This window comes from Herpailurus yagouaroundi, unplaced genomic scaffold, assembly GCF_014898765.1.
Source record: "Herpailurus yagouaroundi ecotype Mexico unplaced genomic scaffold, PumYag 67555, whole genome shotgun sequence".
NCBI classification, from domain to species: Eukaryota; Metazoa; Chordata; class Mammalia; order Carnivora; family Felidae; genus Herpailurus; species Herpailurus yagouaroundi.
Genome location: NW_024420361.1, coordinates 3,910,428 through 3,928,954, shown reverse-complemented (window position 1 = coordinate 3,928,954; position 18,527 = coordinate 3,910,428). Strand labels below are relative to the sequence as shown.

Below are 18,527 nucleotides of genomic sequence, written 5' to 3'. Positions count from 1 at the left end.
GTAAATCAGAAAAAGCAAGGCACTGGCCTTTCTCATCTTACTACAAGGATACGGTGTGGAGGGGAAGAATACAAAATGGAAACGATGGGGACAAAGACTACAAGTTAGAATCAGGTTTTGCTATAGGAGTCAGGAGAGAATAAGGGCATTACTATTTCTATAATGCTTTCCTGAATGCTAATTATTCAATATAAGTGGTATGCAACCCTTTTTTAATCAAAGTATAATCAACTATAATGCAACCCTTTTTTAATCAAAGTATAATCAACTCTTGTAAAGCAGGATTTTTATTTAGAACTTTCTGTTCTTAATTAAGGGAAGCATCCTTGGCTAGTGGTTTGTCACTGTTGATTTCACATCCACTCTTGACCCCATCTTACCTGCAGAATATAGCGAATTTGCTGTTTTGTAAACGCTGACAATCCTCTGGGAATCAATGATTCAATGTCTTCTGACTGTAAGAAAAGAGAGGCTTATACATTGAAAAGATACACATGAGTATTGTAATTGTAGGGTCTGCAGTTCACAGACTTTTGTGCAGCAGAGCATATTTTTAGGAACATCAAAATATTATTTCAGTTTTGGGCGATAGTTGCTACCAACTTCATTTCTACCGTGATAGTTCTTACTTTTAAAAAAATGATTATAGAGGCACTTGGGTGGCTCAGTCGGTTAAGTGTCCAACTTCTGGTTTCAGCTCAGATCATTATTTCACAGTTTGGTGCTTTCCAGCCCTGCACTGGGATCTGTGCTGACAGGGCAGAGCCTGCTTGGGATTCTCTCTCTCTCTCTCTGTCTCTCTCTCTCTCACTATCTCTGCCCCTTCCCCACTCATGTTGTTTCTGTCTTTTTCAAAATAAATAAACTTAAACAAATTATTTAAAATTAAAAAAAAAGATTATACTACAGACACTATGGAAAGTACCTTGAATTCTAGGCATTTTAGGGAAAAACTTTATGCAACCAATCAGATGTTCCATTTCTACATTTTTTAAGAGTAATTAAAAAAACAAAAAGATGGTCTCTCAAATCCCATTAAATACTCTCAGTGTATCTTTCAACAACTGGAAGCTTTGATGAGTGGTAAATATGACATTTTAGAGGCTGATTTTTTAAATAATGAAAATTGAGCATTTACATTGAGCTATGATGACTTCTGAAAAAGTAAATGTTGACACAGCAACATTGAAAAGCTTTAACTGATTTTTTTTTTTTTTTTAGTTGAAGCAATGCAAATTTATTATCTAGTAGTTTTGGAGGTTGGAATCAATGGGGCAAAATTAATGTGTCAGCAGAACTGCATTCTTTTGGTGGGCTCTAGGGGAGAATCTATTTCATTGCCTTTTTGTTTCTACAGGCTGCCTGAATTCCTTGGCTGGTGGCTTCATCACTCCCATCTCTGCTTCCATTGGCAGATCTCCTGACTCTGACCTTCTGCCTCCCTCTTTTAAGGACCGTTAGTGTTAACATTGGGCCCACCCACATAATCCAGGATAAGCTCCTCACTTTAAGATTCTTAACTTAGTCACATTTGCAAAGTTTATTTTACCATGTTAAGGTAACATATTCAAAAGTTTCAGGGATTAGGGTGTGGACATCTTTGGGGAGCTATTATTCTGTCTTCCACATAATCTTATTGCCCTTCTTCTGAAGCTCATATCCATACAGGTTCCCTCTGTGAGGTCTAGATCCAAGAGAGGGAGATTCTAATAGAGAAAGGGTCTTCTCTTCCACCTGCTCAAGACCCTCTTTGGATGACTAACCAAGAATCCACTTCCTCAGAAGACATCTTTCCCTCTTCCTCAGCGGGTGATTTTTCTCTATGGCTGCTGCAAGACAAGTTAATTAGAATACCATCCAGTACCTCTGACTTCAGTACCCTTATCCCAAACCATAGAAGGATGATGTCCTTACAAAAAACAAAAAACAAAAAAACAAAAAACAAATACAAAAAACAAAAACAGATAACCAAGGACTGAAGTTAAGACATCACAGCAGATACTTATCTTGCCAAATCCTATGCCCAGCCCACCAAGGATCATTGTCTTCTTTTATTTATTCAAATATAATTAACATACAGTGTTATATTAATTTCAGGTGTACAATATAATGATTTAGCAATTCTATAAATTTCTCAGTGTTTATTAAAATAAGTATACTCTTAAGCCTCGTTATTTATTTCAGCCATATCCCCACTGACATCCCCTTTTGTGAGAAGCTTCAACTAATTTTAAGTGAAAATCACTGTAATGAATGCAGTATATCAATACATTGCAAATGAAGAAAAAAATTGGGGCACCTGGGTGGCTCAGTCGGTTAAGCATCCAACTTTGGCTCAGGTCATGATCTCATGGTTTGTGAGTTCGAGCCCTGTGACAGGCTCTGTGCTGACAGCTTGCAGCCTGGACCCTGCTTTGGATTCTGTGTCTCCTTCTCTCTCTGCCCCTCCCCCACTTGTGTTCTGTCTCTCTCTATTAAAAAATAAATAAATGTAAGCAAAAAAATTTTTATAAAAAAGAAAAAAAACACAAAAGAGGCCACTGTGTTTTTTTATTACATCGAAATCAGTTCTTTCTCTAGCTGATTACTTATTCCATTTGAAGTAATACTTAACAAAATGTGCATATATAATAGAATTAAAAATTGAAAAAAACTTAAGTTGATTTCTGTTTGGCATGGGTCATAAGGCTCAAAATACATTAAAACTAACTTTGCTACTTAGTTAATGTAGGTCTTAATTTTCTAAAGTGGAGAGTATGTGGTAAATGAAATTTTAAATGTTTTGATAAGCAAAGACAAAGTCATAAACAACAGTTAATGAAATATTTTTCACATTAATAATTATTACCTTTATGATTATTACTTTTATAGCCATTAGAAAAATATTTAAAAAATTAACATTTTAATTTATTTTTGAGAGACACAGAGAGATGGAGTGTGAGCAGGGGAAAGGCAGAGAGAGAGGGAGACACAGAATCTGAAACAGGCTCCAGGATCTGCATGGTCAGCACAGAGCCCAACCTGGGGCTTGAACCCACCAACTGTAAGATCATGACCTGAACTGAGTTGGATGCTTCTCCAACTGAGCCACCCAGGTGCCCCATAATTACAAACATATAAATGGTTCTATCATTTTAAAGACAAAATGATCATTATATCTTTCACTAATCTGTGTTTCCAGTCTAATAAAGGTACCAAACTAAAACAGTATTATTGGTGCAAATATCAGAATCTGCTTTGTTATCACCTATATTTGATTTTCAACTATTTTTGCACTTACCTCATCTGTAGACTCAAAGTCCTCTTTGCTGCAAGAATGAAAATAAAAAGATAGACAACCTTAAGAAAATGTATGTATTGGTCATATATAAATGCTAGTGTTTCTAATTCTTTTATCTTAGTTTTAATATATCATAATAACAGCAATTCAATTTACAATTCAAATAAGAAATTTTAAACTAACTAAAATGGCACTTATGAAAAATAAAGATAATTTTCCTGAAACTAGTTAATCTACTAAAAATGACCAATATTGATTAGGGAGAGGAAGAGGCCAACATGGCAGAGAAGTGGGGCAATCCAAACTTCCCGCATCTCTCAAAGAAGTTCTGAAGCCAAAGGACTTTGAACCCCCAAGAGTCTGGGAGGGAAGGAGACTGAGTCTAAAAAGGAGTCACTGGAACATCCTTGACGGGCTATAGGTAGGTGATTGAGAACTGGGGGAGATAAAATGGGCCACATAAGCACAGAGGGGAAGGATCCCCTTTGGTGGAGAGACAAAGGGAAGAGAAACAGTTGCTGGGGAAACATACGACTGTATCTGGACAAAAGATAAACCTCGTCTGGGACTGAGAGCGATACCATCTCTAACTGCGGGGCTTTCTTGGACTGGGGCCAGCTGACCCATTCGCACATCTGGGGAGGAGGGGAGCCAGCCCTGGGTTCGGTGGTAGGTCAGGGGTGCAGTCCACAGTAGAAGAAACCAGTCCTCTCCTTGGAGTGCTGTGGGAAAGGACAAAGCCTGCCTGCCTCTGCCATCCCCGGGTTCAGTGGGGATGTCAGCAATACAGTCTGCAGCAGGAAAAGTTGGTCCTCCCTGAAGTGCTGCGGCACAGACAAAGCCAGCTGGGAGCACATATCAGGCTGCACAGAGAGGCACTTCCTCAGTGCCAGAGCAGACAGAATGGGACTTTGATCCCAGGCTGCACAGAGAGGCACTTCCTCAGTGCCAGAGCAGACAGAATGGGATTTTGAATCCTAGCCAAGCGCTGGTCAGGGGAGTCAGGGGAGAGAGAAGGCCCGCCCCATCTGCGCCTGCTGCACAGTGAGGAGGACTCAAATGGAGTCCACCAAGCCCCATGGAGAAGAGGCTGGGGGATCGCCATTCCCCCCCCCCCCACCCCAGCACCACCAAGGCGAGACCTCAGGGATCTGTCCGGGGCCCATAGTGGAGGCAGAACCAGCCTACACCAAACCATGCCCCTCCATGCCTGGTCACTGCATATCTGCTGGAGCAGGACAGATGCTGTGAAACCAAAGGGCTTTGTCATTCAGACCAGTGCTGCTGCAGGCCCTGGATTAATTCTCGGACAATTCTTGTTATTTAGATATATATTCCCTTCTTATCTCTTCCCTCCTCTAGGCTGGTTACTCTGGTTGTTGGTTTGTTTAAACAGACATATTTAATCCATTCTCTTCATACATGTTCTACACCATCTTCTCTACTTTCCTTTTCTCTCTTTGGAATAATCAAGCCATAGTTTCTCTGTCTGGGTAATTTTATCTTTTATTTTCCCCCACCTCCTTCTTTATTTTCTTTCTTTCTCTCTCTCTGGATAAGGCCATTTAGCCTCTCTGCCCAGTCAATGTTTATTTTCTCTTTGTCCCCACCCCTGTCATTTCTCTCTTTGTATATGCTCTTCCATCAGCACTGCCTCCACCCTTTTCTTTACTTGTAGCTGGTGTTTCTGCTTTTTTGCTTTTGGATTAGTTTGTTTGTTTTATGTGTGTGTGTGTGTCTGGTCTGTCTGTTTGTTTGTTTTATTTGTCTGTGTGTTTGCCTGTCTTTGTTTCCTGTTGGTTTTTCTGTTTGTTTTCCTTTCCAGGGCTACTTCAAATAACAACTCAAAGCAGATCTTGTGGAGGGTCCAAAACATCACTACAAGTAGAGAAATAAAATGACCAAAGTCAGGACAACACAGAGCAAGTAACACTCTCCAAAAAAACACCTACTGAAGGGCCAGGTCCTGAACAGTGTATGACCCCCCTTTAATATAAGAGTGCTCACAGGTACAGAGCACATAAGAAGCTTTTAAAACTCAAAAGGTACAGAAAAGTAGCCAAAATGATGAAATGGAAGAATTCCATGCAAAAGAAAATCCAGGAAGAACTGAAAGCTAAAGAATTGATTTAAACAGATATAAGCAATATAACTGAATAAGAATTTAGAATAATACTGATAAGATTAATCACTGGGCTTGAAGAAGGCATAGAAGACAGCAGAGAATCTATTACTGCAGAGATTAAGGAACTAAAAATCAGTCACGATGAATTAATAAATGCTATAAATGAGGTGCAAAATAAAATGGAGGCGGCCACAGCACAGATTGAAGAGGCAGAGGGGAGAATAGGTGAATTAGAAGATAAAATTATGGAAAAAGAGGAAGCTGAGAAAAAGAGAGATTAAAAAATCCAGGATCAAGAGGGGAATATTACAGAAGGAAGTGATGCAATCAACTGGAACAATATCTGTATCATAGGAATTCCAGAAGAAGAAAAGAGAGAGAAAGGGTCTGAAAATGCACTTTAATGAATCTTAGGTGAGAAATTCCCTGATCTGGGGAAGGAAAAAGGCAGTGAAATACAAGAGGCACAGAGAACTCTCTTCAGACATAACTTGATTCGATCTTCTGCATGACATATCATAGTGAAACTGGAAAAATACAAGGATAAAGAGAAAATTCTGAAAGCAGCAAGGGATAAACACGCTCTAACTTACAAAAGTAAACCCATAAGAGTAGTGTCAGATCTATGTACTGAAACTTGGCATGCCAGAAAGGAATGGCAGGAAATCTTCAATGTGATGAACAGGAAAACCATGCAGCCGAGAATTCTCTATCCAGAAGGTCTGTCATTCAGAATAGGAGAGATAAAGGTTTTCCCAAACAAACAAAAACTGAAGGAATTCATCACCACTAAACCAGCCTTACAAGAGATCCTAAGGGAGATTCTGTGAGTGAAATGTTGCAAAGACCACAAAGTACCAGAGGCATCACTACAAGCATGAAAGCTACGGACATCACAATGACTAAACCCATATCTTTCAAAAATAACACTGAATGTAAATGGACTAAATGCTCCAATCAAAAGACATAGGGTATCGGTATGGATAAAAAGAAGACCCATCTATTTTCTGTCTACAAGAGACTCATTTTAGACCTGAGGACACCTTCAGATTGAAAATGAGGGGATGGAGAACTATCTATCGTGCTACTCAAAGTCATAGGCAAGCTGGAGTAGCAATACTTATATCAGACAAACTAGACTTTAAATTAAAGTCTGTAACAAGAGATGAAGAAGGGCACTAGGTAATAATTACAGGATCTATCCATCAGGAAGAGCTAACAATTATACATGTCTATGCACCAAATTCGAATGCACCCAAATATTTAAAACAATTAATCACAAACATAAGCAATCTTATTGATAAGAATGTGGTAATTGCAGGGGACTTTAATACTCCACTTACAACAATAGACAGATCATCTAGACACATATCAGTAAAGAAACAATGGCTTTGAATGATACATTGGACCAGATGGACTTGACAGATATATTTAGAACTCTACATCCAAAAGCAGCAGAATATACTTTCTCCTTGAGTGTGCATGGAACATTCTCCAAGATAGATCATGTACTGGGTCACAAATGGCCCTCAATAAATATAAAAGAATTGAGATCATACCATGAACACTTTCAGATCACAATGCTATGAAACTTGAAATCAACCGCAGGAAAAGGTCTGGAAAACCTCCAAAGGCATGGAGGTTAAAGAACACCCTACTAAAGAACAAATGGGTCAACCAGGCAATTAGAAAAGAAATTCGAAAATGTATGCAAACAAATTAAAACGAAAAGACAACAATCTAAATGCTTTCGGATGCAGCGAAGGCAGTCCTGAGAGGAAAATACATTGCAACCCAAGCCTATCTCAAGAAACAAGAAAAATCCCAAATACAAAATATAACAGCACACCTAAAGGAAAGAAAAGCAGAACAGGAAAGACACCCCAAAGCCAGCAGAAGAGAAATAATAAAGAACATAGCAGAAATAAACAATATAGAATCAAAAGCACACTAGAACAGATCAGTGAAACTAAAAGTTGGCTTTTTGAAAAAATAAACAAAATTAATAAACCTCTAGCCAGGTTTCTCAAAAAGAAAAGAGAGAGGACCCAAATAGATAAAATCACGAATGAAAATGGAATTATGACAACCAATTCCTCAGAAATACAGTAATTATCAAGGAATACTATGAAAAATTATATGCTAACAAACTGGACAACCTGGAAGAAATGGACAAATTCCTAAGCACCCACCCACTTCCAAAACTCAAATGGATCATATGGAAATAGAAAATTTGAACAGGTCCATAATGAGTGAAGAAATTGAATCAGTCACCAAAAATCTCTCAACAAATCAGAGTCCTGACCCAGATGGCTTCACTGGGGAATTCTACCAGACATTTAAAGCAGAGTTAATACCTATCCTTCTCAAGCTATTCCAAAAAATAGAAAGGGAAGGAAAACTTACAGACTCATTCTATGAAGACAGCAGTACTTTGATTCCCAAACCAGACAGACACCCAGCAAAAAAAGAGAACTACAGGCCAATATGCCTGATGAACATGGATGCAAAAATTCTCAACAATATACTAGCAAAGTGAAGTCAACAGCATATAAAGAGAATTATTCATCATGATCAAGTGGGATTCATTCCTGGGCTGCAGGACTGGTTCAATATTTGGAAATCAATCAATTTGATACATCATATTAATAAAAGAAAATATAAAAACCACATGATCCTGTCAATGGATGCAGAAAAAGCATTTGACAAAATACAGCATCATTTCTTGATGAAAACCCTCAAGAAAGTCAGAATAGAAGGAACGTACTTAAACATCATAGAAAAGCCCACAGATAATATCATCCTCAATGGGTAAAAACTGAGAACTTTCCCGGTGGGATCAGGAACATGACAGGGATGTCCACTCTCTGTGATGTCCGCTTTGTGTAACATAGTGCTGTAAGTCTTAGTATCAGCAATCAGACAACTAAATGTAAAAAAAGCATCAACATCAGCAAAGATTAAATCAAAGTTTCACTTTTTGTAGAGGACATGATACACTACCTGGAAAACCCGACAGACTCCACCAAAAGTCTGATATAATTGATAAATAAATTCACCAAAGTCACAGGGTAAAAAATTAATGTACAGAAATTGTTTGCATTTTTATACACCAATAATGAAGCAACAGAAAGAGAAATAAAGAAACTGATCTCATTCACAATTACACCAAGAACCATAAAACACCTATGAATAAACCTAACCAAAGATTTAAAGGATCTTTGCAAATGACATATCAGACAAAGGGCTAGTATCCAAAATCTATAAAGAGCTCACCAAACTCCACACCCGAAAAGCAAATAACCCAGTGAAGAAATGGGCAGAAAACATGAATAGACACTTCTCTAAAGAAGACATCCGGATGGCCAACAGGCACATGAAAAGATGTTCAGCGTCGCTCCTTATCAGGGAAATACAAATCAAAACCACACTCAGATATCACCTCACACCAGTCAGAGTGGCCAAAATGAACAAATCAGGAGACTATAGATGCTGGCGAGGATGTGGAGAAACGGGAACCCTCTTGCACTGTTGGTGGGAATGCAAATTGGTGCAGCCGCTCTGGAAAGCAGTGTGGAGGTTCCTCAGGAAATTAAAAATAGACCTACCCTATGACCCAGCAATAGCACTGCTAGGAATTTATCCAAGGGACACAGGAGTACTGACGCATAGGGGCACTTGTACCCCAATGTTCATAGCAGCACTCTCAACAATAGCCAAATGATGGAAAGAGCCTAAATGTCCATCAACTGATGAATGGATAAAGAAATTGTGGTTTATATACACTATGGAATACTACGTGGCAATGAGAAAAAATGAAATATGGCCTTTTGTAGCAACGTGGATGGAACTGGAGAGTGTGATGCTAAGTGAAATAAGCCATCCAGAGAAAGACAGATACCATATGGTTTCACTCTTATGTGGATCCTGAGAAACTTAACAGGAACCCATGGGGGAGGGGAAGGAAAAAAAAAAAAGAGGTTAGAGTGGGAGAGAGCCAAAGCATAAGAGACTGTTGAGAACTGAGAGCAAACTGAGGGTTGATGGGGGGTGGGAGGGAGGAGAGGGTGGGTGATGGGTATTGAGGAGGGCACCTTTTGGGATGAGCACTGGGTGTTGTATGGAAACCAATTTGACAATAAATTTCATATATAAATAAAAAAAAATAAATAAAATTTAATGATGTAATAAAAAAAATAAAGGATCTTTATGCTGAAAACTATAGAATGCTTATGAAGGAAATTGAAGAAGAGACAAAGAAATGGAAAAACATTCCGTGCTCATGGATTGGAATAAATATTGTTAAAATGTCAATACTATCCAAAACAGTCTACACATTCAATACAATCCCAATAAAAATTACACCAGCATTGTTCTCAAAGTAGATCAAACAACCCTAAAATTTGTATGGAACCACAAAGTGCTCATGTAGCCAAAGTACTATCAAAGAAGAAAACCAAAGCAGGAGGCATCACAATCCCATAGTTTAGCCTCTACTATCAACTGTAATCATCAAGACAACATGGTATTGACACAAAACAGACACATAAACCAATGGAATAGAAAAGAGAAGTCAGATTTGGACCCACAAAAGTATGGCCAACTAATCTTTGACAAAGCAAGAAAGAGTATCCAATAGAAAAAAAAGACTGTCTCTTTAACAAATGGTGCTGGGACAACTGTACAGCAACATGCAGAAGAATGAAACTAGACTACTTTCTTATACCATTCACAAAAATAAACTGAAAATGGAGGAAAGACCTGAATGTGAGACAGGAAACCGTCAAAATCCTAGAGCTAAGAGCAGGAAAATATCTCTTTGAGTGTAGCTGCATCAATTTCTCAATCAACACATCTCCAAAGGCAAGGGAATTAAAGGCAAAAATGAATTATTGGGACCTCATCAAGACAAAAACTTCGGCACTGCAAAGGAAACAATCAACAAAACTAAAAGGCAACCAACAGAATGGGAAAAGATATTTGCAAATGACATATCAGATAAAGAGCTAGTATCCAAAATCTGTAAAGACCTCACCAAACTCCACACCTGAAAAGCAAATAATCCAGTGAAGAAATGGGCAGAATGCATGAATAGACACTTCTCTAAAGAAGACATCCGGATGGCCAACAGGCGCATGAAAAGATGCTCAACATCGCTCCTCATCAGGGAAATACAAATCAAAACCACACTCAGATATCACCTCACGCCAGTCAGAGTGGCTAAAATGAACAAATCAGGAGACTATAGATGCTGGCAAGAATGTGGAGAAATGGGAACCCTCTTGCACTGATGGTGGGAATGCAAACTGGTGGAGCAGCTCTGGAAAACAGTGTGGAGGTTCCTCAAAAAATTAAAAATAGAACTACCTTATGACCCAGCAATAGGCTGCTAGGAATTTATCCAAGGGATACAGGAGTGCTGATGCATAGGGACACTTGTACCCCAATGTTTATAGCAGCACTTTCAACAATAGCCAAATTATGGAAAGAGCCTAAATTTCCATCAACTGATGAATGGATAAAGAGGATGTGCTTTATATATACAATGGAATACTATTTGGCAATGAGAAAGAATGAAATATGGCCATTTGCAGCAACGTGGATGGAGCTGGAATGTATTATGCTAAGTGAAATAAGTCAGGCAGAGGTAGACAGATACCATATGTTTTAACTCATATGTGGATCCTGGGAACCTTAGCAGAAGATCATGGGGGAGGGGAAGGGGAAAAAAGTTACAGAGAGGAGGGAGGCAAACCATAAGAGACTCTTAAAAACTGAGAACAAACTGAGGTTTGATGGGGGGTGGGGGAGAGTGGAAAATGGATGTTGGGCATGGAGGAGGGCACTTGGGATGAGCAGTGGGTGTTGTATGAAAAACAATTTGACAATAAATTGTATTTAAATAAAAAATGAACAATATCAAAATAACAAGCCAAAAGAATATACAGAATCAGTTACTGCCATGCACTAGCACTAATCTGTTTATGACTAGATGTACAAGTCCTTGGTGCTTTGTAATAAATCCTGCCTGAGTGAATGAATAACAATAATAGTTGTTCTCTCTCTCCACCCACATTTTCTCTTGTATCATTCACTTTCAGTGCTGAGTCCAACTTCTCTGTATAGAGTCTTCAAGTTATTCCATACCCTTTCATCAAAATCAAAACTTGCAATATAAATTCATTCAATCTACACTACAGTATATATGGCAGTGACAAAACCTTACACATACCTGGATATTTACATAGAGACAGAGCTTTAAGCAACATGACCAAAATTCTAGTGGGATGATATAACTTCCAACATCAAAATGAGGATTTGAGCACCAGGGTTAGAAGACCCTTTGTGAAGCCATGTTAGGTAGGCAAATACCACAAAAGAATTCTTAGTGATTATACCAGTCTGGCACTTGCTTCTTTGGGGAGTGATGAAAGTGGAAAAGGATACAGTTTCAGTGTCAGTGGCAACAGACAGGTCTTTATTTCTGACTACTTGTTTTATCTGTGCTTCACTGAAGAATTCGGCACAAAATATATGGTGAATGTACTTCTCAAACAAAAACACACTACACATGTTCTGACAACAAGGCAGAATATTTTAAAGGTGCTTGTATATTTTAAAGATGCTTGTATAAAATCAGAGGTATATGAGTGACATTTCTTTGATATAAAAGAAAAATATATTAGAGACATGTTAGGACATTATCTCCTACCTTTACCTTCTAAGTAACTGCTTATGGTAATATATTGCTTGCAGAGATAAGAAGGTCTCTTACTGTGCAAAACCTCTTGCATATATTTATAAAAATATATATACTAATGTGGAGGAAGAAAACTGAAGGTTAAATTTACCCAAGGCATGACTACATATTTGCGATCATCTGTATGTATGTATGTGGCATTTCCTATATTGCCCAAAATAGAAATTGTGGGGAAGCCCTAGTAAAATAAATAAATAAAATATTCTGTACTTTTTAAATGTTTTACTAAAGAAACTGCATGCATATACTGGGAGTTACAACAAGTTAAAAATATGAATCAATACTTTAGTCATATTCCATTACTATTAACTGAAATAATCACAGTTATTAATGGACCTTTATGTTAAAAATTCCACTGACCAAGCCAACCTAGTACACATGTCCCTAATCATTTCTTTCTACAGATAAGAAAACAAAACAGAAATAGAGCAATTAACAATCAACAGGACTTAATACTGCATTTTTTTAAAGTAACCAGAATGGTTTCATGAGACAACCTTCTTTAATTCTGACCCTGCATCCACTCATTGCTAAATTGTAACATGGAGAAAGGAGATTAAGTGGGGACTAAAGAAGAGGGAAAGAAAGAAAGAGAATGGAAACAAAGAGATAAGAGCAGAGAGTTGGAGAGACCAATGTGAATTACACCTCCATCCAGCCTTGGGGAGTGATAGTTGGAATTACAATGGGCAGAAAAAAAACAGGAGCAGGAGAAAGAACAATACAGCTTCAGAGTAGGAGGACCTTAGGTTCCCCTCTTCCCACAAACACAGCTAGATAACTATAAAATCATACTAAATACCCCAGAAATTGACCTGAAGAGTGATAAAACAAACTCCACAATTAAACATAGAGAAGAGGTGAACCTGTGTGGCTCAGTCAGTTAAGCATCCAACTTTGGCTCAGGTCACGATTTCATGGTTTGTGAGTTCAAACCCCATGTCAGGTTCTGTGCTGATGGCTCGGAGCCTTGAGACTGCTTCAGATTCTGTGTCTCTCTCTCTTCCCCTCCCCTGCTTGTTCTCTATGTCTCTCTCTCAAAAATAAATATTAAAAGAAAAAAAAAGAAATGTTAAAAAAAAGGAGGGGGGAGAACAGGCCACATCAAAGAAGGTAGGAAGTACAGATATGTGGTTTAGGGAAGAAATAGATCCTAGGTACTTTGGGGGGAAAACCAGGGTCACAGAGAAGAGACAGAGAGAGATAGAGAAAGAGAGGAAGAGAGAGAAGCACAGAAGGAAACTCTGAAGGAGAATGTTTCCACAAAGCCACTGGCTTGGAAAACGAGAGGGGCAAAATTTAGTCAGAACTTGCAGTCAACAGGGCTTAAAGCCTAGAATTTTAAAGGGTAGCAGGTTTGGCTGGGATAGAGTCCTGAAGGCACTACCCTGCTCACAGAGAGAAGGCAGGCAAACAACATGGGAGCAGATGGCATGGCAACAAAGATCTGAAGCATGCTTGAGGCAAACAGTGGGGAGATTATTCACTCTTCTCAGAGCAAACTGAAGTCAGCTTTCACAGAGACACCTCTCTGAGAAGAAAGGAGCTGGCTGGCACCACTTCCCACCCTGCTACTCAGCAAAAACACAGTGCCACTTGTAGTAAGCAGCTCAGCAGGGACACAGGCTGCCAAACATTCTTATACCAAGCCCAATCCCTGCACCCCAGGGAGACTGTCGTTTTAAGTCAAAATTAGCTTAATACCAGCATGGCGGGCCCCTCCTCCAGAAGACCGGCACAAACCCTTGCTGACACCACATCTCCTGACCAGAGAGTTCTGCAGGGCCATGGCTCTGGTGGAGTTGGTGTCAGGTCTCATTTCACAAGCACACCAGAGCACACCTAGTTAAAACTCACCATACGCAGGCAAGGGACAAAAACCTGCCCACAGTAGGCAAGGAGAACATCTGCAGATAACTCGCTTGAACGATAGAGCAGTGAAAACACCACAGTAGAGTGCACACAGTACACACCTGAGACACTCCCTGAAGTGCCAGGCCCTGAGCACTACATGACCTCTTCTTCATAAAGCTATTACTTTTAGTATCAGTATGCATAACTGGCTTTTCCTACACAGAAAAGAAGGCAGAGACTTACACAAAATGCTGACAGAAGAATCTGTCCCAAATGAAATAACAAGATAAGGCCACTACCAAAGATGTAAGCAGAACAGATATAAGTAATCTGTTTGATGGAGAATTTAAAGGAACAATCATAAGGATACCCACTGGGCTTGAGAGAAGAATAGAAGACATCAGGGAGACCCTTAAACACAGATAAAATAGTTAACAATGAAGCAATCAGAGATGAATAATGCAATAAATGAGATTGGAAACAAGCTTGATGCAATGAACAGCAGACTAGAAGCAGAAGAATGAATTAGTGACCCTGAAGACAAAACAATGGAAAATAATGAGGCTTAACAAAAGAGAGAAGAATTCATGGAATATGAGAATAGATTTAAGGATCTGAATGACTATATCAAATGTAATAACATTCATATTATAGAAGTCCCAGATGAAGAAGAGAGAGAAAGGGGGAACATAAAATTTATTTGAAGAAATAGATGAAAACTTCCTTAATCTAGGGAAGGAAACAGACATCCAGATCCAGGAGGCACAGATAAGTCTCATCAAAACCAACAAAAGCAGGCCAACACTAAGACATATTATAATTAAATTTGCAAAATATAGTGAAAAAGAAAAAAAATCATAAAAGTGGCAAGGCAAGAGAAGTCCTTAACTTACAATGGAAGACTCATAAGGCTAGCTGGAGATTTCTCAACAGAAACTTGGCAAGCCAGGGAGTGGCATGATATATTCAAAGTGCTAATTGGGAAAAATCTTCAGTCAAGAATACTCCATCCAGCAAGGCTAACATGCAGAATAGAAAGAGAGATCGTTTCCCAAAAAACAAAAACTAAAGGAATTCATGACCACAAAACTAGCCATGCATGAAATATTCAAAGGGACTCTTTGATACAAAGGAGAGGCCAACAGTGACAAATATAAGAAAAGATCAGAAAATATCTCCAGACAACGACAAAGTAAAATGGCAACAAATACATTTAAATTAATAATTATTTTGAATATAAATGGACTAAATGCTCCAATCCAAAGACATAGCATGTCAGAATTAATAATAAAAAAAAGGGTCACCTATATAGTGCTTAGAAGAGACTCACTTTAGACCTAAAAACACTTGCAGATTGAAAGTGAGGGGATGGAGAAACATTTATCACACAAATGGATGTCTAAAGCTAGAGTAACAGTACTTGTATCAGACAGACTGGACTTAGAAGCAAAGACTGTAACAAGAGGCAAAGAAGGGCATTATATAATCATAAAGGGAATAATCCAACAAGAAGATATAACAATTGTAAATATTTATGCATCCAACATGGGAGCACCCAAATACATAAAATATTTAATAACAAACATAAAAGAATTAATGGATAATAATATAATAATAGTAGGGGACTTTAATGCCTCGCTTACATAAATGGACAGATCATCCAAACAGAAAATCAACAAGAAAACAATGGCCTTGAATGACACACAAGACCACATGGACTTAACCAATATATTCGGAACATTTCATCATAAAACAGGAGAATACACATTGTTTTCAAGAGCATGTGGAACATTCTCAGAATAGATCAAATACTAGGTTACAAAACAGGCCTCAACAAATACACAAAGATTGATATCATACCATGCACCTTTTGTGACCACAGCACTATGAAACTAGAAGTCATTCACAAGAAAAAACTTGGAAAGGCCACAAATACATTGAGCTTAAACAACATGCTACTAAACAATGAATTGGTTAAACAGGAAATCAAAGAAGAAATAAAAAATATATGGAAGCAAATGAAAATGAAAACACAACAGTCTAAAACCTTTGGGATCCAGCAAAAGCAGTCCAAAGAGGGAAATATATAGCTATATAGGCCTACCTCAAGAAGGAAGAAAAATCTTAAATAAACAATATAACCTTATACCTAAAGGAGCAAGAAAAAGAACAGACAAAACCCAAACACAGGAAAAGGAAGGGGTTAATAAAGAGTACAACAGAAATCAATGATATAGAAACAAATAAAAACAATAGAACAGATCAATGAAACCAGGAGATGGTTCTTTGAAAAACTTAATAAAATTGATAAATCTCTAGTGAGAGTTATCAACTATAAAAGATAATGCACCCTAATAAATGAAATCAGAAGTGAGATAGAAGAATTAAAACCCAACATGACAGAAACACAAGCAAATATAAGAGAACATTATGAAAAATTATATGCCAACTAATTGGACAACCTAGAAGAAATGGATAAATTTCTAAAACCATATAAATTCCAAAACAGGAACAGGAAGAAATAGAAAACTTGAACAGAGCAATAACCAGCAAAGAAATGGAATCTGTAATCAAAAAGTCCCCAAAAAGACCTGTGTCAGATGACTTCACAGGCAAATTCTACCAAACATTTAAAGAAGACCTAATACCTATTACTTTCAAATTATCACAAAATATAGAAAAGGAAAGAAAACTCACAAATTCATTCTATGAGGCCTGCATTACCCTGATACCAAAAACTAGATAAAAAATCCACTAAAAAAGAGAATTACAGGGAAATATCCCTGATGAACATGAACACAAAAATTCTCAATAAAACACTAACAAACCAAATCCAACAATACATTAACAAATTCATTCATCATGTTCAAGTGGGATTTATTTCTAGGCTGCAAGGGTCATTAAATATTCACAAAAGAATCAAAGTGATGCACCACATTAATAAAAGAAAGGATAAGAAATGTATTATCATTTCAATAAATGCAAAGAAAGGATTTGATGAACTACAACGGTTCATGATAAAAATCTTCAACAAAATAAATTTAGAGGGAACATACCTCAACATCGTAAAGGGCATATATGAAAAATCCACAGCTGACATCATCCTCAATGGGAAAAAAACCTGAAAGCTTTTTTCCCTAAGGTCACAAAAAAGGCAGGGATGTCTACTCACACTGCCATTGTTTTACATAATACTGGAAGTCCTAGCCACAGCAATCAGACAAGAAAAACAAATAGATGGCATACAAGTTGGCAAGGAAGAAGTTTCACTATTTGCAGATGACATGATGCTATGTATAGAAAACCCAAAAACTCCACCAAAAACTCCTAGAGCTGATACAGGAATTCAGTAAATTCACAGCACAAAAAAGCAACATATGGAAATCTGTTGCATTTATATACACCAGTAATGAAGCAGCAGAAAGAGAAACCAAGGAATCAATCCCACTTACAATTACATCAAAAACCATAAGATACCTAGGAATAAACATAACCAAAGAAGTGAAATACATGTACTCTGAAAATTATCAAATACTGACGACAGAAATTGAAGAGAACACAAAAAATGTAAAGGCATTCCATGCTCATGGATGGGAAGAACAAATATCGTTAAAATGTCCTTACCACCCAAAGCGATCTGCACATTTAATGCAATTCCTATAAAAAATACCACCAGCATTTTTCACATACCTAGAAAAACAATCCTCAAATTTGTATGGAAACACAAAAGATTTGAAACAGCCAAAGCAATCTTGAAAAACAAAAACAAAGCTGGAGACATCACAAGTCTTCTTCTTTTTTTTGATATAAGTACACTTTAATCATGGGTGGGCATGTAATTGTTCATTATACTATATTCAGTATTTTTTTATATTTTGAAATATTTTACAGTTACAAAAAGACAGACTACATATATTGCAGTACTTATCAAAATATATGGTAAGCAGGACTCTGAAAATTATTTTTCTACTATCTTGGATATTGATGAAATCCTTTTAAGTCATTATATTTAATTTTGGTCTCACATTTCACAATGAAAAAATATGCTCATCAAGGAAATATCAAAACTGTATATTAATTTGTCATATGAAGTAAGATTAATGATTTAGGAAAGCCTTAGGATGTGATCAATATCTATACAACTCTTAAAAAGATAATTTCCTTTGATTTTCTTTTTTTTAATTTAATTTTTTATTTTTAAAAATTACATCCAAATTAGTTAGCATATAGTGAAACAATGATTTCAGGAGTAGATTCCTTAATGCCCCGAGCCCATTTAGCCCATCCCCCCTCCCACAATCCCTCCAGTAACCCTCCATTTGTTCTCCATATTTATGAGTCTCTTATGCTTTGTACCCCTCCCTGTTTTTATATTATTTTCATTTCCCTTCCATTATGTTCATCTGTTTGCCTCTTAAAGTCCTCATATAAGTGAAGTCATGTGATTTTTGTCTTTCTCTGACTGACTAGTTTCACTTAGCATAATACCCTCCAGTTCCATCCACATA

At 37.5% G+C, this 18,527-nt stretch overlaps 1 protein-coding gene across 2 annotated transcripts in view; it reads right to left on the bottom strand.

Moving 5' to 3' along the window:
• Window positions 1-333: 333 nt before the first annotated feature.
• Window positions 334-18,527, bottom strand: part of POF1B (POF1B actin binding protein) — an 87,402-nt gene continuing 69,208 nt past the window's right edge. The window contains exons 7-8 of one of the 2 annotated variants that reach the window (XM_040467645.1): window positions 3,281-3,308; window positions 334-455 (exon numbers count right to left, since the gene is read on the bottom strand). In XM_040467645.1, the coding sequence (XP_040323579.1) occupies window positions 354-455; window positions 3,281-3,308 (130 nt within the window). In that variant the 3' untranslated portion in view covers window positions 334-353. Of the gene's footprint in view, window positions 456-1,805; window positions 1,830-3,280; window positions 3,309-18,527 lie in introns of those variants that run through there. The other variant, XM_040467646.1, reaches the window with a different exon arrangement.